This window comes from Panthera tigris, chromosome B2 (assembly GCF_018350195.1).
Source record: "Panthera tigris isolate Pti1 chromosome B2, P.tigris_Pti1_mat1.1, whole genome shotgun sequence".
Classification (NCBI taxonomy): domain Eukaryota; kingdom Metazoa; phylum Chordata; class Mammalia; order Carnivora; family Felidae; genus Panthera; species Panthera tigris.
Window position 1 is genome coordinate 96,593,215 of NC_056664.1, and position 20,275 is coordinate 96,613,489.

At 36.4% G+C, this 20,275-nt stretch overlaps 1 protein-coding gene across 1 annotated transcript in view; it reads right to left on the reverse strand.

The window, feature by feature from the left end:
• SEC63 (SEC63 homolog, protein translocation regulator) overlaps nucleotides 1-20,275 on the reverse strand; it is a 74,319-nt gene that overhangs the window by 12,046 nt on the left and 41,998 nt on the right. The window contains 8 exon segments of the mRNA XM_042986919.1: nucleotides 1,245-1,343; nucleotides 4,673-4,774; nucleotides 9,080-9,238; nucleotides 13,452-13,529; nucleotides 13,531-13,626; nucleotides 13,828-13,887; nucleotides 16,866-16,948; nucleotides 20,094-20,241. Coding sequence (XP_042842853.1) covers nucleotides 1,245-1,343; nucleotides 4,673-4,774; nucleotides 9,080-9,238; nucleotides 13,452-13,529; nucleotides 13,531-13,626; nucleotides 13,828-13,887; nucleotides 16,866-16,948; nucleotides 20,094-20,241 — 825 coding nt within the window.

The window sequence follows — 20,275 nt, forward strand, 5'->3', positions numbered from 1 at the left end:
TGCATCAGCGCAGAGCCTGCTTAAGGTTCTCTCTTCCCCTCTCCCCTGACCCCTCCCACACGTGTGAACATGCTCTCTCTAAAGAATAAAAAAATAATTTGAAAACAAAACAAAAACTGTAACAGGTACTAGTGAGTATTTAGGGAAATTTGAATATGGACTGCATATTAGATAAATACCATATCAATGTTAAATTTCCTGAACATAGTAATCTTATTGTGCTTATGTAGGAGATCACTCTTGTTCTTACGGTACCCTGGTAAAACTTAAATTTAAAAAATAATAAAACTGCTCTATCAAACAACCTTAAGTTAGCTCTGTCAAATAAACAACAAAGTACTTCATACATTTACTACTTGGTAATAAAGGGGGAAATGTACTTTTTGTATTAAAAATGAGGGGCACCTGGGTGGCTCAGTCAGTTAAGCGGCTGACTTTGGCCTCAGGTCATGATCTCACGGTTCATGGGTTCAAGTCCTGCATCAGGTTTCATGCTATCAGCTCAGAGCTCAGAGTCTGGAGCCTGCTACGGATTCTGTGTCATCTTCTCTCTATCTGCCTCTCCCCCGCCTGCACTCTGTGTCTCTCAGTAAATAAACATTTAAAAAAATATTTTTAAAATATTTTTAAAAAATCAACATCACAGAACTATCTTGAAATTAAAAAAAAACCCTTGCTCTTGTCCACCAAGTCCAGGTAGAAAGAACCTTCTTTCTAGAAAAGTAACATGAAAAAATCAAGAAAAACAAGAAAAATAGAAAGGAGTTGCCAAGGGATAAAACATGTTCATCACGATGGTACAGGAGTGATGTCATGAACAATGAATAATGCTACATAATCAAAAATTCCACTCTAAAAATCTAATTAGCAATTCTTACATTCATTTTTAAGACCAAAGGTCTTAGCACTAATCCAGTGAAGATAAAAATTGCAGATTTTTGTAAAATATAATTAAATTCTGGACAGAACAAAAGGCATATGTTCTTAGACACTGACAGTGAAAACTCCCCAAAGTAAGTTGAAAACAAGCTTTTAAGACTAAGAAAGTTGCCTACTTTTAACAATACTAAACTTCGAATTAGTTCCCCCCAGGCACCAGAGAACAGTTATAAAAGGTGCCTTAACAAATACAATACAATAAGCCAAATATGATAAACTGAAATCTAAAAAAGATTTTATGAGGCAGCATGAAGGTGAGATGCCTTACATTTGTAAAAACTGAAATAATGTTGTTGGACACTTACCTCTTCTGTATCTTTTAGCGTACACACATGATATGGCATAGATATTAACGTCTGTTCCTTCCTATCTGCAATATAAAGCCACCACCATTCTTGTTTCTCCTGCAAAGAAAAAAAAAGAGAGACGTTATCAGAAAGAACTAGAGAAGTAACTGTCTGCCTTGTCTCATTCTAGAGGTATTGTTCTGGTTTTGTTCACTGCAGTATCTCCGGCACAGACACAGTGCCTGGTACAAAATAGATACTCAATAAATGTTTACTGAATGAATAAACTATTCTTAACCATTTATAGATCTGCTATCCAAAAGAATTCTGTATGTAATATGGGGGTTTCAAACAGTCCCTTAAAAAACGGTAGTGATGGGCCTCTGTGTTAAAAACCCCTGATTAACCTTAAATGACAAGAGATATAATAAAATAAAATAAAACATCATAAACTATTACAGGATCATCCAGCAAATAATCTTAATCATTTTACCTAGTAATAAGCAAAAGCCAGAAAGTAAGAGCAGAAGGGACTTGGGCAACCAAATCGGAAATCATGAAAATACACTACTCATAAAAGATCATCTGATTTAAGAGCCTATCTAATACCTTTCACTGCACATGATTTTAATAAGCACAACATTTTTAGCTGTACCTCAGAAAAGATTAGGAATAAAAAAAGAGCTCAGTAAAGAAACTGCCACCAGAATGTACAATGACAGCAGGAAGAACTGACAGGAGACAGAAAAGTATTTAAAAAAAACAATGAGAAGACACAGCAGTCTGGAGGCACCAAACTTCAGTGTGCTCAGCACTGCTGTACAGAATTCATCAATAACGGTTTAGTCATGTCTTAGTACCCTCTGCTTAAGAACTGGTCAGGGAAGAGATCTTCTTTAAACAAATTAAAGAAAAATGTTTTGGAGCTAAAAGACTCTAGGATAGTCTAAATACTCATTTAACCAAAACAACACTAGACTATTCTAAATTCTCAATTATCCAAAAGAAAGTTAGAAAAATAACTTTTTACTGAAAACATTATCATAGGGAAAATGTCTTTTGAATTCAAAATCACTTGTACTTGCTATTTTATTTTAACCACAAGACACTGAAATTTGATTATTTGATAATGCTACACTGAGGTTAACTAAAAATTCTTGTAAACTACAAAGCACAACATTAGTAAGCAGAATAAATAAATCACAAGTATATGATTAATTCAACTTCTGCTTAACCCAAAGTGGACTACCATAATAGGTGTGTGTGTGTGTGTGTGTGTGTGTATACATATGTATGTATATTTGTCTACATGTGTGTTGCACAAAGTGGATAAAAACATTATAATGGACTCAAAATGCAGTATTAATTTCTGCACCTTATGGGCCAGAGTCTCAGTCACAATTACTTGATTCTGCCACTGTAACATGAAAAGAGTAAGTGTGACTGGGTTCCAATAAAACTTCATTCATAAAACAGGCAGGGAGGCAGACTTGTCTACAGGCAGTTTGTCAATGCCCGATTTAAAGCCACATAGACCGGATTATTTCACTTCTCTAAAACCCTGTTTTTCTTCTCTATTAAATGAGGAGCATCTACCTCAGGCTGTGTTGTGAAGATGGACTGAGATAATACAAGTAAATTATATATTAGAATGTCTAGCACATTGAGTGTGATAATCACAATTATTAATGAAATGATCTCATTACTAGAACACACATGTAATATAAGAAGCACGGGAGATGTTTAAGAATGTGCGTATCTTCTTTACCTCTCCACTAAGAGAATGCCTTTCCTTCCCTCTCCCAGGCTATTTGATTAAAATGTGATTCATTCAAGAATATTTATTAAGAAGCTGGTGAATATGAATCCACGGCACTGTACGTGTGCCTAGACTCTTTGATGCACACGGTGAAAGTGGAAAAGATGTTCTACCATGACTTATTCACACTATCAACACAATAGCTTCTCTACTGTGTGAGATTCCCCACCATTCTTAACATATTAAGCATAATGAATGAGTTTCAGTTACATGTAAGTCAATTATAAACATGTAACTTTAAGCAATTTAAATGGGTAGTGTGATAGTTAGGGTAGCTCTACAGGTACACGGGAAGGTAGACAGGTAGACATTAGTAAAATCCTAAATAAATTTTGTCCGGTAAGTGGTACTTTTGGAGATGTTTACCGTGTAGTTGTAGATTAAATTAGAAAAAGGCATTCTCAAGGCTAAAATGTTCTAAGGGAGTGAATGGATGTTTTGCTTATTAACTAAGCATGGTCTAAAATGAACTGTCTGGTACAAGGGTACAAATTATGTGGCTTATAACATCCCATGGCATTTTTAAAACCAATCAATGAGTGAAATTTACTCGCTTGATTTCGGGAGTCTTGGGGTTGGCAGACTACCACTGCAATGGGCAAAATGCCCCTAACAGATGGGCTAACGCTCACGACACGCCAGAAGATCAGCAAGCACATTAACATGGAATCCTGGGCTGACTTTCCTCCAAGTCAAAACAACAGTCTGCAGAGCCACTCATTTATTATTAGGAAAGCCAAACTACTTGGGAATTTGCCTTCAGCAGCCCCCAGCAACTCTGGATTGACATTCTAAAGCAGAAAGCAGATTTATACATGAAATCACCTGCCAAACATGAGTGCCGAGCATAAGATTCTGTGGCCAAGCTGTGAGGCAGTCGGTGGAACAGCTTCCTTGAACTAAGAGGCAACCAGTTCTCGACCTCTGGCCAGAGACAGAATCATTGCAAAAGCAAAGCATTGTGTAAATTCCAAATTCATTTGAAAGACAAACAACTCAAGGAGACCAAAAGTTGAGCAGGCCACAACCACAAAGTAAACAAGGACAGGAGAACAAATAGCACTGCAACAATCTGTCCTGAGCTTGGGGCTCAGTCATTCTGAACTCTTACTGAAACTCAGCTGGTCCCACAGCCCATGGGCTTGCCTATTCCCGGGGACTAGGGCCAGAGCAAGTGCAGTGGCTCCAGGTGGCCAGTACAGAGCCATCAGAGAAAACTCATGGGAAAAATTTAAGAACTTTTTTCATTTTATTTAAAACTTGACAGAAGTGAGAGACTCACAAAAGCTGTGTAATCATAGGCAAAATATGCATTTGTCTGACAGACTGCCTGAACTACTAAAGAGAAATCAGCAGTCAGCACAACCTTCAGTAATATAGGTACAGAAAAGACAGAAGCACAGGAAACCATATAAATACTTAAAAAGTTAACAATCCTCCCATTATAGACCACATTCACTAAATCTAATTCATACTGAAATGTATTTTTCAAACTGTCACCTATCAAGAACAGACCACATCAGCACATTTGAGCCAGTACACACCATGGAGGGATAAAAGGCAACTGAAAAATACCTAAAGACAAAGTAGATGGAATAAGGAAAACGCTGAGTCATGAATCACTCACCTCAGGAAAATAAAGACTATAAACAGGATGTGTTATCTTTGATTTGGTTTCCAGTAGAGCTCTCTCCTTTCGCTGTATACTTTGTTGTAATTCTTGCCACTCCTAGGTAAAGTAAAAATCAAACATTTGAAATCGTTTTGAAGTTTCCATCTTCTTCCAGCTATTATTCCTGACAATGCTAACTACTACTGAGTTCAGTCCCACAGACCTGATCATTTCCCTGCTCTAAACTTACAACACATCATTTCATAAATCAAATCTAAGCCCTTCAGCATCAACTACATGGGTCGTGATCTGATCTGGGCCAATCTCTTCAGTCTCCTAACACTGCCTTCCTCTGCACTTTCTATTCTAGTCATTTCGAACTATCTTGACTTCTCTGAACTCACCAAGCTATTTCACTCCTCCTAAACCCTGTTTGGATTTGTTTTCTCCCTCTGTCTTTAACCTGGCAAATTCCTCCTATTATTCCCTTAGGAACTGCTAAAGCCCAAACCATGAGTTCCCAAATACCAGAAATTTCCCTCAACTTGAGTTGATCACTCCCTCCTCTGTGTTATCACTGTACCTGGCAAAAATGTGCATAATCTCTTTTGTACTTTTGTACTTTAATGTTTACTTACAAGTCTGCCTTACCCACTAGCCTGTCATTCAAGGGCAGAAACTGTTTTACATTTGGCTTGCATTTCTGTCATCTAACACAGGGCTTGCAATGTGGCAGATAATGAATAATTGTATAATTATTTGACAATTGAATGAATGTATTTTGGTATCTAAAGAAACTAGTCTGTCACTTCTACTAACCCTAATACTGTACTCAGAAAAGAACATGTCAACTCTTTCTCAAAATGTGGGTGGGGAAATAATTTCTTTGATAGGCTTTAATTTCCTGGCAATCAATTTAATTCCCGAAGTACAAAAACGGTCAAGGGCCAGCAACTGCTAAAAAGTCACCCTTGTTTTTCCCCACCATTCCCAAGGGCAGGTACATTACAGGCATACCTCATTTAATTGCACTTTGCACATGTGTGCTTTACAAATACTGTGATTTTTACAAACTGAAGGTTTGTGGCAACCCTGTGTTGAGCAAGTCTCTTGTTCTACTGTTGCCATTTCTCCAACAGCGTTTGCTCACTTCGTGTCTGTGTCACATTTTGGTAATTCTTGCAATATTTAAAACTTCTTTCTTATTATATTTGTTACGGTGATCTCTGATCACTGATCTTTGATGTTACTACAGTAATTGTTTTGGGGCCACGAACCATGCTCACCTAAGATGGCAAACGTAATAAATATTGTGTGTATTCTGACTGCTCCACCAATGGGCTGTTCCTCCATTTCTTCCCCTCCTCTTGGCCTCTCTATTCCCTGAGACACAACAATACTGAAATTAGGCCAATTAATAACCCTACAGTGATCTCTCAGTGTTCAAGTGAAAGGAAGAGCCACATGTCTCTCACTCTAAATCAAAAGCTAGAAATGATTAAGCTTAGTGAACAAGGCAAGCTGGAAGTTGAGACAGGCTGAAAGCTAGGGCTCTTGTACCAAATAGACAAGTTGTGAATGCACAGGAAAAATTCATGAAGGAAATTAAAAGTGCTACTCCAGTGAAAACACAAATGATAACAAAGTGAAACAGCCTTATTGTTGACACAGAGAAAGTTTTAGCAGTCTGAACAGAAGATCAAACCAGCCGTAATAGTTCTTTAAGCCAAACCTTAATCCAGAGCAAGGACTTGCCTCTTCAATTCTATAAAGGCTGAGAGAAGTGAAGAAGGTGCAGAAGAAAAATTTGAAGCTAGGAGAGGTTGGTGCGTGAGGTTTCAGGAAAGAAGGCATCTCACTAACATCAAAGTGCAAAGGGGAAGCAGCAAGTGCTTGTGGACAAACTGCAGCAAGCTATCCACAAGGTCTAGCTGGGATAATTAATGAAGATGGCTACGCTAAGTAACAGATTTTCCACACTAACAAAACAGCCTTACACTGGAAGAAGATGCCATCTAAGACTTTCATAGCTAGAGAGAAGTCCATGCTCGGCTCCAAAAGACAGGCTGACTCTTCCATTAGGAGCTAATGCAACTGGTGACATTCGGCTGAAGCCAATACTTGCTTAGCGTTCTGAAAATCCTAGGGCCCTTAAGAACTATGCTAAATCTGCCCTGCGTGTGCTCTCTAAATGGAACAACAAAACCTGAATGATAGCACATGGTTTACTGAATATTTTAAGTCCACTGTTGAGATCGACTACTCAAAAAAAAAAAAAATCCTTTCAAAATAGTACTACTGCTCATTCAGAACGCATCTAGTTACCCAAGAGCTCTGATAGAGACATACAGTAAGATTAATGTTGTTTTCATGACTGCTAACACAACATCCATTCTGTAGTCCATGGATCAAGGAGTAATTTTCACTTTCAAGTCTTACTATTTTAGAAATACATTTTTTAAGGCAACAGCTGCCACAGATAGTGATTCCTCTGGTGGATCTGGGCAAAGTATACTGAAAATCTTCTCATTCACCCTTTTACAAGCCATTAAGTATATTTATGATTCATAAGAAGAGTCAAAATATCAACATTCACAGGAGTTTGGAGAACTGATTTCCAACCCTGATGGATGACTTTGAGGGGTTCAAGACTTCAATGGAGGAAGGAGTACTGCAGATGGGGTGGAAATAGCAAGAGAATTAGCAGTGGAGCCCAAAGACGGAACTGAATTGCTGCAATCTCATGAGAGAACTTGAGCAGATGAGGAGTTGCTTCTTATGGAGGAGCAAAGAAAGTGGTTTCCAGACATGGAATCTACTCCTGGCGAAGGTACTGTGAAGATTGTTGGAATAACAACAAAGGACTTAAAAGATGACATAAACTCAGTTGACAAAGCAGTGATAGGATCTGACAGGTCTGACTCCAATTTGAAAGAAGTTCTATTGTGGGTAAAATGCTATAAACAGCATTGCACGCTACAGAGAAATCATTTGTGAAAGAATAGTCAATGCAGCAAATTTTACTGTTGTCTTATTTAAAAAACTGCCCCAGCCACTGCAATCTTCAGCAACCACCACCCTGAATAGTCAGTAGCCACCAACACCTAGGCAAGAGCCTCCACCAGCAAAAAGATCACAATTTGCTGAAGGCTCAGACGATGGTTAGGATTTTTTAGTAATAGAGAATGTTTTCATTAAGGCATATATATTGTTTGAGACAATGCTACTGCATACTCTATACACTACACTACAATATAGTGTTAAACATAACTTTCATATCCACTAGGAAACCGAAAAATTCATTTTGTGCTATATTGTGATGTTAGTTTCATTCTGGTGGTCTGGATATAAGCCTGTAGTATCTCCAAACTATGCCTGCATTCCTCATATTTTTATCCTTTGCCTTTTCCTTTTATTCCTCTCTACTTGACCCTCTCAGGCTATTCGGGCAAACTCTTTTTCTCTCCTAAACTACAAGGGTACCTTTTAGGTCAATGGCCTAGTCAGAAAGAACAGAACAACACAAACATAAAGGAATGGCCGATCAGTTTACAGTTCATTTGCAGTAAGCCTCTAAGGACCCATTATTTGTCCAACAAACCCTCTTTTTATAGCCCATCCATAAATCAGGTGCAAACTAACGGTATACCATGAGATTTTTTTCTATTTTCTACCCTCACAATCTTAGTAAGTTCCTTAGAGACACCTCTTTTCCTTAAGGTCTTATATATTTCTTGAAACAAGGTGGAATTTTGTAAATATTAGTTTTTCCCTTAACCAACCTCGAGACATTAGAGTCCACAGTAACGTTTCTTAACTCTAAACATTACCTGCAACTCTGGAAAGACTCAGTTCTAAGTAACTGCTCAGACCATAACCCACCTTTCCTAACTCATTTGCAGACTCAACTCCAACAATGAAAACCATTGTAAGACACCAAACTGGCTTCGATTTAGACCCACATCCTATACTATCTAGCAACTTAAAGATTTCAGAAAATTAAGAAGTCCGGGTGCCTGGATAGCTTAGTCGGTTAAGTGTCTGACTCTTGATCTTGACTCAGGTCATAATCTCATGGCTCATGGGATGCAGCTCCGCGTAGAGCTTTACGCTGACAGCGCAGAACCTCCCTGGGATTCTCTCTCTCTGTTCCTCCCCTGTTTGCATGTGCTCTCTCAAAATAAATAAATAGACTAATTAATTAATTAAAAAAAAAATTAAGGGGTCCAATCCTTGTTAGAAATGATTTTTCTTTATAATTCTGACCATCCCACAAAAATATTCTTACAAAATAATATGACTGTAAAATATACTGATATTATTTAAGACAAGTAAACAAAACAAATTAAAAAACAACAAAACCCAAAACAATCAGAGGTATATAACTCCAATTATTTAAACTTATAATATTATAAGTCTTACTGCTTCATCATCTTTGTTTTGTTTTTCATCTTGCTCTCTATCAGAGTCTCTGTCACTACCATCATCTTTTTCACTCTGGGATTCTCTATTCGTTTCTTCTTCTTCAGAATCACTGCCTTTGTCAGAAACTTCTTCTTCATCTTCCTTTACTGCAGCTTCCTAAAAGGAAAAAGCAACCACAAAAGTTTTGAATACCTCAGTGAATATATCATTCGGAGCCCCTGAAGCTAACTTTTTGTCATTAAAATTAAATTGGCTCAAGATTATAATTTCACTATTCATACAGAATTTTAGAGAATTATAAACACATTTACTTATAAATATGTGGTAGCTAGACTAAAGACTTTAACATTTGGCTTATTTGTCTACTGTTATTTTATTTTTGTTTGTAAAATAAAAAATACTTTTATTTTTATTTACAAAGTATACTACCACAATGGCAAAGATGGCTCATCTTTCAAAACACCAATCATACAATATATTTTATTCGGGATGGGGAAATGGGAAGTTTATAGAAAAGTACTGCTTTGACAGTTTAGTATTATCTTCTATGGCTGATAGAATATAATGTAGTAAGGAAAGCCAATATCCCAGACAAGATACTTACTAATCCATTTCAAGAAGCAAGAAAGAGAACAGCAAATTAAATGCAAAAAAAGTCAAAGTAAATAATACAGACCAGAAATCAATTAAAGAGAAGGCAGATACACAAAAGAGAAACCTAAATAAAACCAAAAGTTGGTTCTTTGAGGGGCACCTCACTGAGGGTGAGCCACTGAGGGTGGCTCAGTCAGTTGGGCGTCTGACTTCGGCTCAGGTCATGATCTCAGAGTTCGTGAGTTAGAGCCCAGTGTCAAGCTCTCTGCTATCAGCACAGAGCCTGCTTCGAATCCTCTGTCTCCCTCTCTCTGCCCCTCCCCAACGTGTGCATGCACACGTGTGCGCTCTCTCTCCCTCAAGAATAAAATAAACATTAAAAAAAAAAAGTCGGTTCTTTGAAAAGATTAATACAACTGCAGCAAGACTTCCATTAGGCAAGACTGATGAAAGGAAAAAGAGAATACAAATTACTAATATTAGGAATAAAAGAAATATAACTACAGATCCAAAGGACATCACAAATAAAGGATATTATCAATAACTGTCAATAAATTTGATAACTTACAGGAAATGGACAAGCTTCTTGAAAGCCATAATATACTAAAATTGATATACGGAAAAAAGTAGAATTTGCTAAAGAAATGGATTCTATAACTAAACCCTTTTTAAAACTTCAAACCCAGATGGCTTTTCTAGATAATTCTTCCAAATAACAAATCCAATCTTAGACAAACTCTTCCAGGAAAAAGAAAGAAAGAATACTTCTTGTTTAATGAGGCCAACATAAACCTGATACAAAATCTGGCAAGGGTATTACAAGAAGGGAGAAAGGTAAACCAATATTCTCTCATAAAAATAAATGTAGGAATCCTAAATAAAATATTATCAAGTCCAAATAAATATGAAAAAGGATACTATGTTATGACCAAATGAATTTGTTCCAGGAATGCAAGGATAGCTTAAAATTTTTAAATGCATCAGCATAACTCACCACATTACAAAAAGGAGAAAAATCAGTCACCTCAACAAATGGAGAAATGGCATTTAATAAAATTCAGTATTGCTCATGATAAAAATTCTCAGCAAACTGGGAACAGAAGGGAATACTTCCTTAACCTGATAAAGAATATCTACAAAAACCCTATAGCTAACATCATACTTAACAGTTTGTTTCCTTTCTCCTGGAGATAAGCAAGATGATAAGGGTGACCACTGTCCCCATTCCTAACGAGCATTACACTGAAAGTTCTAGCTAGTAGAGTAAGGCAAAAAGGAAAAGGAAGAGAAGGAGGCATAAAGATTAAAAACAAAAAAGTAAAACTATCTTTATTCCCAGATGGCATGATTGTGTACATAGAAAATCTTTTTAAAAGTACCTACAAATGGTTAGAATTACAAGCATACCTTGGAGATATTGCAAGTTCAGTTCCAGACAGTAGAGCGATTAATGCAATCAAGTCAAATGACTTTTTTTGTTCCCCATTACATAGAAATACTATACTGCAGAATGTTAAGTGTACAAACAGCATTATGTCTTAAATCATGTGCATGCCTTAATTAAAAATACTGCTAACGAATGCTATCACATGAGCTGCCAGAGAGCTGTAATCACTGATCACAGATCACCATAGTGAATATAATAATAATACAAAGTTTAAAATATTGAGGGCATTACCAAAATATGACAGAAACACAAAGTGAGCAAATGCTGCTGGAAAAATGGCGCTGACAGATTTGCTCAACACAGGGTTGCCACAAACCTTCAATCTGTAAAAAATGCAGTATGTGCTGAGTGCAATAAACAGAAGTGCAATAAAACAAGGTATGCGCATATTGTCAACGTATGCCCCTTGATACAAGGTCAATATTTAGAACGCAACTGTATCTCTACACACCAGCAATAAACACTGAAGAATGGATTTTTTAAAAATGTTATATATGCAACAGCACCAGAAAGTATCAAATGCAGAAGGGTAAGTAAATCTAATGAAAGATGTGCCATACCTCTGCCACTGGAAATTACAAAACACTGCTGAGAAAAAATTAAGGAAGATCCAAATTAATAAAGATAAACCATAATTATGAATAAGAAGACTCAATATTGTTCATGTGAATTCTCCCTACACTGAAGCACAGATTCAATGCAATCCTCATCTAAACTCCAGGAGCTTTTTTTGGTGGAAACTGCCAAGCTTATTTTAAAAATGTTGAGGGAAATGCAAAGAACCTAAAATAAGCAAGACAATTTTAAAGAAGAGTTTGAGAACTTACACTAACATATTTCAAAACTTAATATAAACTCATCATAATTAAGACCATGTGGTTTGGAACAAGAATAGACAAATAATCAATGGAATGGTCTAGTGAGTCCATAAACAGATCTGCACAAACATCGTTATGGTCGCTTGTTTTATGACAAACCATCACTGCAATTCTGAGAAAAGGATGATCTTGTCAATAAGTGGTGCTAGAATAAGTGGTCCATAATCCCTATCTCACACTATTCACAATAATTAAGTCAAGATGTATCTAAGCTAAATATAGTAAGTAAAATAATATTTCTAGGAGAAAACAGAAAAATATCTCCAGGTTCTTGTGACAGGCAGAAATGTCTTCAACAAGAAACAAAAACACTAACCATAAAATTGATAAAACAGACTTCCTTAAAATTAAGTACCATCAAAAGCTACCACTAAGAGAGTAAAGAGGACTCATACCCAGAATATATAAAGGAAACCCTACAAATCCATAAGACAACCCAACAAAAAAAGAGGATATCCAAATGGCTAGTAAATATATGAAAAGATGCTCATTATCATTATTTATCAAGTAAATAACAAATAAAAACCACACAGAGATACCGCTACAAATCCACCATTGTGGTTAAAATGAAAAAGAATGGTAGAACTACATATTAGTGAGGATGTGGAACAACTGGACTCAGGTTTTGCTAGTATGAGCATAGAATAGTACAACTTTGGAAAATAGGCTCTTTTCAACAAACTCAACATACGCCTATTTGTGACCCAGCAATTCCAATGCTAGATTCCACATACCCAAGAAAAATGAATGTCCACAAAATGACATGTGCATGAATGAACACAGCACTTTTACTCATAACAGGCAAAAACTAGAAACAACCCAAATGTTCACCAACCAAAGATAGATAAATTGTAGTATATTCAAAAAATGGAATATCACATACACACAAAGAATGAACAGGTGCTATCCACAACACAGATGAATGTCACGGACATAATGCTGAATGAAAGCAAACATTTCCAATTATATCAAGCTTAAGAATAGGCAAAACTGGGGCACCTGGGTGGCTCAGCTGGGTAAGTGCCTAACTTCAGCTCAAGTCATAATCTCACAGTTTGTGAGTTCAAGCCCCATGTTGGGCTCTCTGCTGTCAATGCAGAGCCTGCTTCGGATCCTCTGTCCCCCTGTCTCTGCCCCTACCCCACTTGTGCTTGGGCACGTATGCTCTCTCTCTCTCTCTCTCTCTCAAAAATAAACAAACATAAAAAAAAAGATAGACAAAACTAATCTATGGTAATAAGAGCCAGAACAGGAAGGTATGGAGGTAAAGGGAGGGATCTTTGAGAAGGGGCATAAGCAAGTTTTCCAGGGTGTTAAAGTTTTCCATCTTAATCTGGGTATCATGCATACACATATATGTAAAATTTCAGGAGCTATACACATAGGATTTGAACATTTTAGTATAAGTTACATGAAAATAAAGATAATGATAATAACAGTATTAACTTACACTCCCAACAACTCCATTTGCCTGCTTTTGTTTCTGTTGCTTTGATTGTGGTAAGGGCACAGGTGTAGGTTTTTTTTTTTAAAGGTTTCTTTTTTTTCGATTTAGCAGCTTTCTTAGGTCCTTTACTCTTCTGTTGCCATCCTCCTTTTGTCCTATTCTTGTTAGTATCACCCTGCTGTAAATCACAACATACATACACACTCAGAAGTTATAACAATAGTTTCATTTGGGAGTCAATAGTAATTTTTAGATAAAAATGGTTAAACTAAATGTTTTCATAAACTGAATTACTCTCCCACAGCAATATAAATCAATCAGAACTAAACAAAACATTTCCTTCACCAGGAAAGATAGGTAAGAAAAATCAAGTTTTTACCCCATCTTCTGCCGGCTGTTCCTCTGCAGCACAGATGGACTGTTCCTTTTCAAATACTTCCTGGAGGTAGAGAGAAGAAAAATATCTCTATCAACTTACATTTATCTTTCAGATAAACAAAGCAGTCTTTCAAAATAGATGACCAATACGTTTTTTAACTGGTGACAATTGGTGGGTGAAGGAAGAACAGGAGATTTTTACCAATTACTAAATGATGTGTACAAATTTAGCAATTACTAATTTACACTTTGGAAGTTACCTTCTAAAATATCTCACATCTGTCTTGAATACATTTGACAAGTACAGTCTACTTAAGTTTATAAATGCAATGCCTTATAAGATATGTAAACTCATTATAAAGTAAAAAATATTCCACAGTTTAGAGTAACTAAGGAGGGGCGCCTGGCTGGCTGCATTGGTAGAGAGTGCGACTCTTGATCTCAGGGTCATAAGCTCAAGTGCCACACTGGGGATAGAGTCTCCTTAAACAAACAAACAAACAAAAACTTAGAAAAAAAGTTTAAATAATTTAATTAAATGACTAAGAAGTGGAACACCAAAAAAACCCATATAACCTAAAGACATATCCACTGTATAATCCACTTAGGATCAGTACAAAAGCCATAAATTTGGGATTTAAATTCCAGTAAGATTTCAGTGAGAATCTATACTAGAAGACAGTAAGTGATGTTCATTGTATTTATAAACTCCTTGGAATTACTAAAGCTAACAAATAAAAACAATGATAACTTGGGCTCTAAACTATTAGCCTAATTCAGGGGTCCGCAAACTATGGCCCATTGCCTCGTTTTTAAATAAAGTTTTATTAGAACTCAACCATGCCCATTTGTGAATTCAGTAGTTGCTACAGAAACTGTGGCCTATAAAATCTAAAACGTTTATTAATTGGACCTTTATAGAAAAAGTGTGCCAGCCCCTTGTCTAATTCTATCATCTCTGCTTCATCATTTTTTTTTTTTCATTTCTTCATTTTTTAGCTAGATTCTAATACTTAAATTACTCTCAGGTACTGCTCATACAAGAACTGGAAGATAAATGGTTGATTCTTTCCCTTCTTCCAGGGAAATTTTGCTTTTTCTTCTACCAATTATCCCAGAAGTTCAACAGTTCAAGGCCAACTTTTGCTTGTTTTTCAGGCTGGGAATTCCAAAGCATGAGGGTAGTATAAATTTGGATTCTAACCCAATCCTAGCCACTGGCTTAGAATTTCCTCTTCTCCCAGAGGGCACGTCTCATCCAGAGTCCATGACACACATGTTTCCTTACCACCTGCTACCATAAAACCAACATCTTTAATTTGATATATCCTACTACAAAATATGCTTTTCCTAACAGACGTTTTTGTTTGTTTTTTTGAGAGAGAGACAGAGACAGAGACAGAGAGACAGAGTGTGAGCGTGGCAGGGACAGAGAGGGAGACACAGAATCTGAAGCAGGCTCCAGGCTCTGAACTGTCAGCACAGAGCCCAACGGGGGGGCTTCAACCCACAAACCACGAAATCATGACCTGAGCTGAAGTCAGACGCTTCACCAACTGAGCCACCCAGGCACCCCATTAGAAATTTTACACACGGTGTTTAAATGCATACTAGGTTTCCTACAGATGTTCACAGACCCCAGAATAGAACAGGCTGAGATCTGCCATTAGGTGAATAAGTAGAGTTGAAATAGTACAATCAAAAACAAGTTCTAACCTGGGAGGTAACGCAAATTTGTAATAGAAACTGAGAAAAACAAGATACAGGAAACATATACAATGTGACTGGATTTAATGAAAAGGAATGAGAAAGGTACCAGTATGTATATACACATACAACTGTAAAGGTCCAGAGAGTAAATATGAGCATGAAGAAAGACATGAAAAGATATACAGAAGACTAAATTCTGGTCTGGGGCTGACAAGGGCTTTCCTGAGGAAGGTGGGTTAGAGAAGGAATCCATGATAGTAAAAACATCATTTAGCCCCACAGTTATTCATGCATTAGGGTATCTACAGTGATGCGCTTCAAAATCAATAATTTCAGAGTGGTAGGACTTTAGGTCATTTTAATTTCTTCTACTTTTCTACATCGCCTGAACTTTTTTCCCCAGACAGCATGAATTTTTCACATAATTAGAAAAAAAAATATTTTCACTGTAATTTAACATTTTTTAAAATAAAAAAATTGAGAGTAAATTCTCTAAAGAATTGACTAAACAGGGGCACCTGGGTGGCTCAGTCGGTTGAGCAGCCGACTTCAGCTCAGGTCATGATCTCACGGTCCGTGAGTTCGAGCCCCGCGTCGGGCTCTGTGCTGTCAACTCAGAGCCTGGAGCCTGTTTCAGATTCTGTGTCTCCCTCTCTCTGACCCTCCCCCGTTCATGCTCTGTCTCTCTCTGTCTCAAAAATAAATAAATGTTAAAAAAAAAAAAAAAAGGAATTGACTAAAGAATAGGTAAAGAAATTCTCAACAGTAATCAATAATTAATCTTTGTATAAAACTTTACAGTTTAAATACTATATGCACATTGCCTTGTTATTATGTTTTACAGGGAATTAACAAATCATCACATGAAGAATTAACCTATTTTCCAAGGGTTTTTTTGTATGTAAAAACTAATGTGAAAAACTGAAAATTTATTTAAAATGTCAAAACAGCTAAAAGGACTTGCAAAATTAGATTTTACGACTACAATAGTTTTGACTTTAAGAATACATGACTTAAAATGAGAAAATAAATAAAAGAACTTTAACATATAACTCTCTCCCCCTTTTTTCACTGCAGTATAGTTGATACACAATGTTACATTAGTTTCAGGCATACTACATAGTGATTCAACAACTCTATGCATTATGCTATGTCACCACATAAGACCATTAACAATGCCTTTAACTATATTCCCTATGCTGTACCTTGAATCCCATGATTTATTCCATAACTGGGGAAGCCTATACCTCCTATTCCCCTTCACTACTTAACACATAACTCTTTTTCTAACATGTAATTCTTAAAGAATAAAAGTAAGAAATTACTTACTGCCATTGTTTGCCTTGTCAATTTAACCAACACTGTAACTAGGGATCCTACTGTGATGTTGTTGCTATCTTCATCATCCAATACTAGAAGATGAAAGTAAAAAAATAAAATTCAATTTGGTACTTCAGTATTTCATGTACACATTTTAAACTTACTCAATAAAAAATAATTTGTCTATTCTGTATAAAATGCTCCACTAGATGCTTTCAACAATGTACTTATTTAATCTTTAAAATGGCCCTATGAAGGGGCAGCTGCATGGGTCAATCAGATGAGCGTCTGACTCTTGATTTCAGCTCAGGTCATGATCCCGGGGTTGTGGGATCAAGCCCCATGTCAGGCTTGACTGTGGAGCCTGCTTTAAGACTGACTGTTTCTCTCTCTCTCTCTCTCTCTCTCTCTCTCTCTCTCTCCTCTCTCTCTCTCTCCTCTCTCTCTCCTCTCTCTCTCCTCTCCTCTCCCTCTGCCTCTCCCCGCCCCCATGCTCGCTTTCTCTAAAATAAAATAAAATAAAATAAAATAAAATAAAATAAAATAAAATAAAAGTTAAAATTTAAAAAATAAAATAGCCCTATGAAGCATTACTATTATTTCCATTTTAAAGAAGAAACTGAGGGGGCGCCTGGGTGGCTCAGTCAACTGAGTATCCCACTCTTGATTTCGGCTCAGGTCATGATCCCAGGGTCATGGGATTGAGCCCTGCGATGGGCTCTGTGCTGGAGCGTGCACCCTGCCTCTCTCTCTCTCTCTGCCCTCGCCCCAACTCACACTCACTCTAAAATAAAAAAAGATAATTAAAAAAAAAAAAATAAAGAAAAAACTGACGTTCAAAACTAACGTAAAATTAAATGCCTGAGGTCACATAATGGCTATATTTGCACTGCCAAGTTTCAAACCCAGGTGTTTTAAAACAAAGTATAATGTGAGGACTGCTATACCACACCTTTCTTTCATACCGATATGAAAAAGGGTTCTGTTACTCTCTTAAACTATGCAAACCTCGTATTCACAAGACTTTAACTATATCATCAATGCCAGCCTGCCGGTCAGAAATAAGGTAATTAGGACTAGTATTCCAAGTCACATTAAATTTATTTTTTTAAGGCAAAAACTTTCAAGATTTGTTTATATTAAAAAACACCTTTCAAAGTTTTCACAATGTTTTTGCAATTGTTTAATTTTTTAAAACCACATTTGCCAAAAAAAAAAAACTCTACACTTGCCACACATATTGCCAAAAGCTAGTAAGATAAGCTTAACATTAAAATTAGTAACATTAAAATAAATGTTAAAATAAATTACTACAACATCAAACAGATCTTATTCAAATACGTAAATAATTCATTTCACCTACAAGTTTTATCTGTAAGAGTTTTCTTCACTATGTATTTCTGCCTATAGATTTTTCTGAGCTTGTTATGTTTATTCTACATAGATGTAGATTAGCATACTCTGTTGTGGCCTACATTAACACACTACCAGTTGGAAAAGAATGGCCTCTAACAAACTATCACTATCTCTCTTCAATTACTGGCTGTGAGGTGCAACAGCTAGGCATCAAGAAGGATACAATATCCTTTCTTCAATCTGGAAGTCTCCATTATCTTTCCATTATCAAATCTGGGCTACACATTCATCAACACGGCACAGTTGTATGTGCATGAGCACTGCACACGAGTTAATAGCTATAACTGTATCTACCGGCCATTTGATGCTTTACGGTGAAGAAAAAGCCTACAGGTGATTCTATACAGCCTCTAGGCAATGTGGGAGAGAGATCCACCATCTCCAGCACTAGATAATGCAGATGCCCCTTTCCTGCTTCTAAACTGCTTCTCCTCTCCCTCCATTAACTATATTTCTCATATTACACATTGGGATAGCACTGTGAAAATACAGTAAATTGTCTATACAAGAGGCTATGGAATGAAATACATCATGAAGTTTCCCAATGAGGTTGAATATTCTTACTTCTAACGAGAAAATCTGACATTCATTTTTCTAAGCAGCATGTACTTTTTTATAGCTCTTGATTATTATCAGAGTTATCTCCTAAGTCCCAAATTGGATTTTACTTGAATAGTTTCTATTTTCTTTTTTTACCTGCATAGTTTCTGACTTAAATTGGTCCTAAATGAAACTTTTACTGTTTTTAAGTGTTTGAAGACTCACAAACCCATAAGGAAATCCGAACTCTTCACCAAAGCACTCCCTACATGTATCCTACACTCCAGCCGATTTGAAACCAGACTGCAGTTTTACCTTACTTTCTCAAACACCCCAATCTTTGAGAGTCATTTATCTCTTTTCAATTCCATTAGAATGCAAACTTAGGAAGGTAGAGGCTTTGTCTAACTCACCACTGCTTCCCCAACACCCAGATAAATGAGTGGCACTCAATAGTTGCTGAATGCATGAATGACACAACGTCCGTGTCATTCATTTCACACTTGCTTTATGATTCCTTGGTTTTAATCCTATGTTTATATCCTCTTTCCTCAACTAGACTATAAACCCCTTACAGACAGAAACCACCCCTAACACATCCTTGTATTTTTGGTCCCACAAAAATGTTCTCACAACAGTAACTTAGTAAATGTCAAAACTCAGAATAATGTTACAATGAAGGAATGGAGCAGATAATCTCTTAATTCTGTCACCATTGTAAAATACTATTATTCAACTATTATAATGGACACTCACTGGCCAACTGTGTAGGTAGAAAAATAATCTCTATATTTTCATCCCAACAGACATAAACATAGAGACAGGATGAGAAAAACACATGAAATGTGGCACAGAACACGGTAATTTCCAAGGTTTATTTAACATAAGTAAATTGGGCTTAAAATGAATTTTAGAACTAAGCAGCTATTTCTTTCATACTAACAATATATGTATTTCAAAGATCTTTCACTGCATCTGAAAATCCTTCATTCTTTAAAAAGGTAAGATATTCCTAAAACTTGAACTACAGAACAGAGAGTCCTCAAGCTTAATCCCATTCTGAGGATCATAAAAGTAAGATTCTAGAGGATTATATCAGTGTTCTCAAAACTATTAAGCATACATCATATTCTATCACAGCAAATGTGACATGTAAACCACAGTTCTGGAAAGTCTAGTTACACATTATGATATCAAATGTTTTGAGAACCTTAAACCAAATAAACAGGAGCCAGTCTATCAAAAGGGAAACAATGTTCAACACGGAAACCTCCCACTTACCCTGTGATTTTATGTCCATAGTCACATATGGGAAACTCCCAAGGACAGCCATAACCTCCTCATATTTTTCATCTTCAAGGAAGTGCAGTAGATTGTGACGATCTGATTCTTTTAAACTCACCAAATCTTGGATAGTCTTAATTTTGTACTGAATTTTAAAAGAGAGAAGATGAAAGAAAATA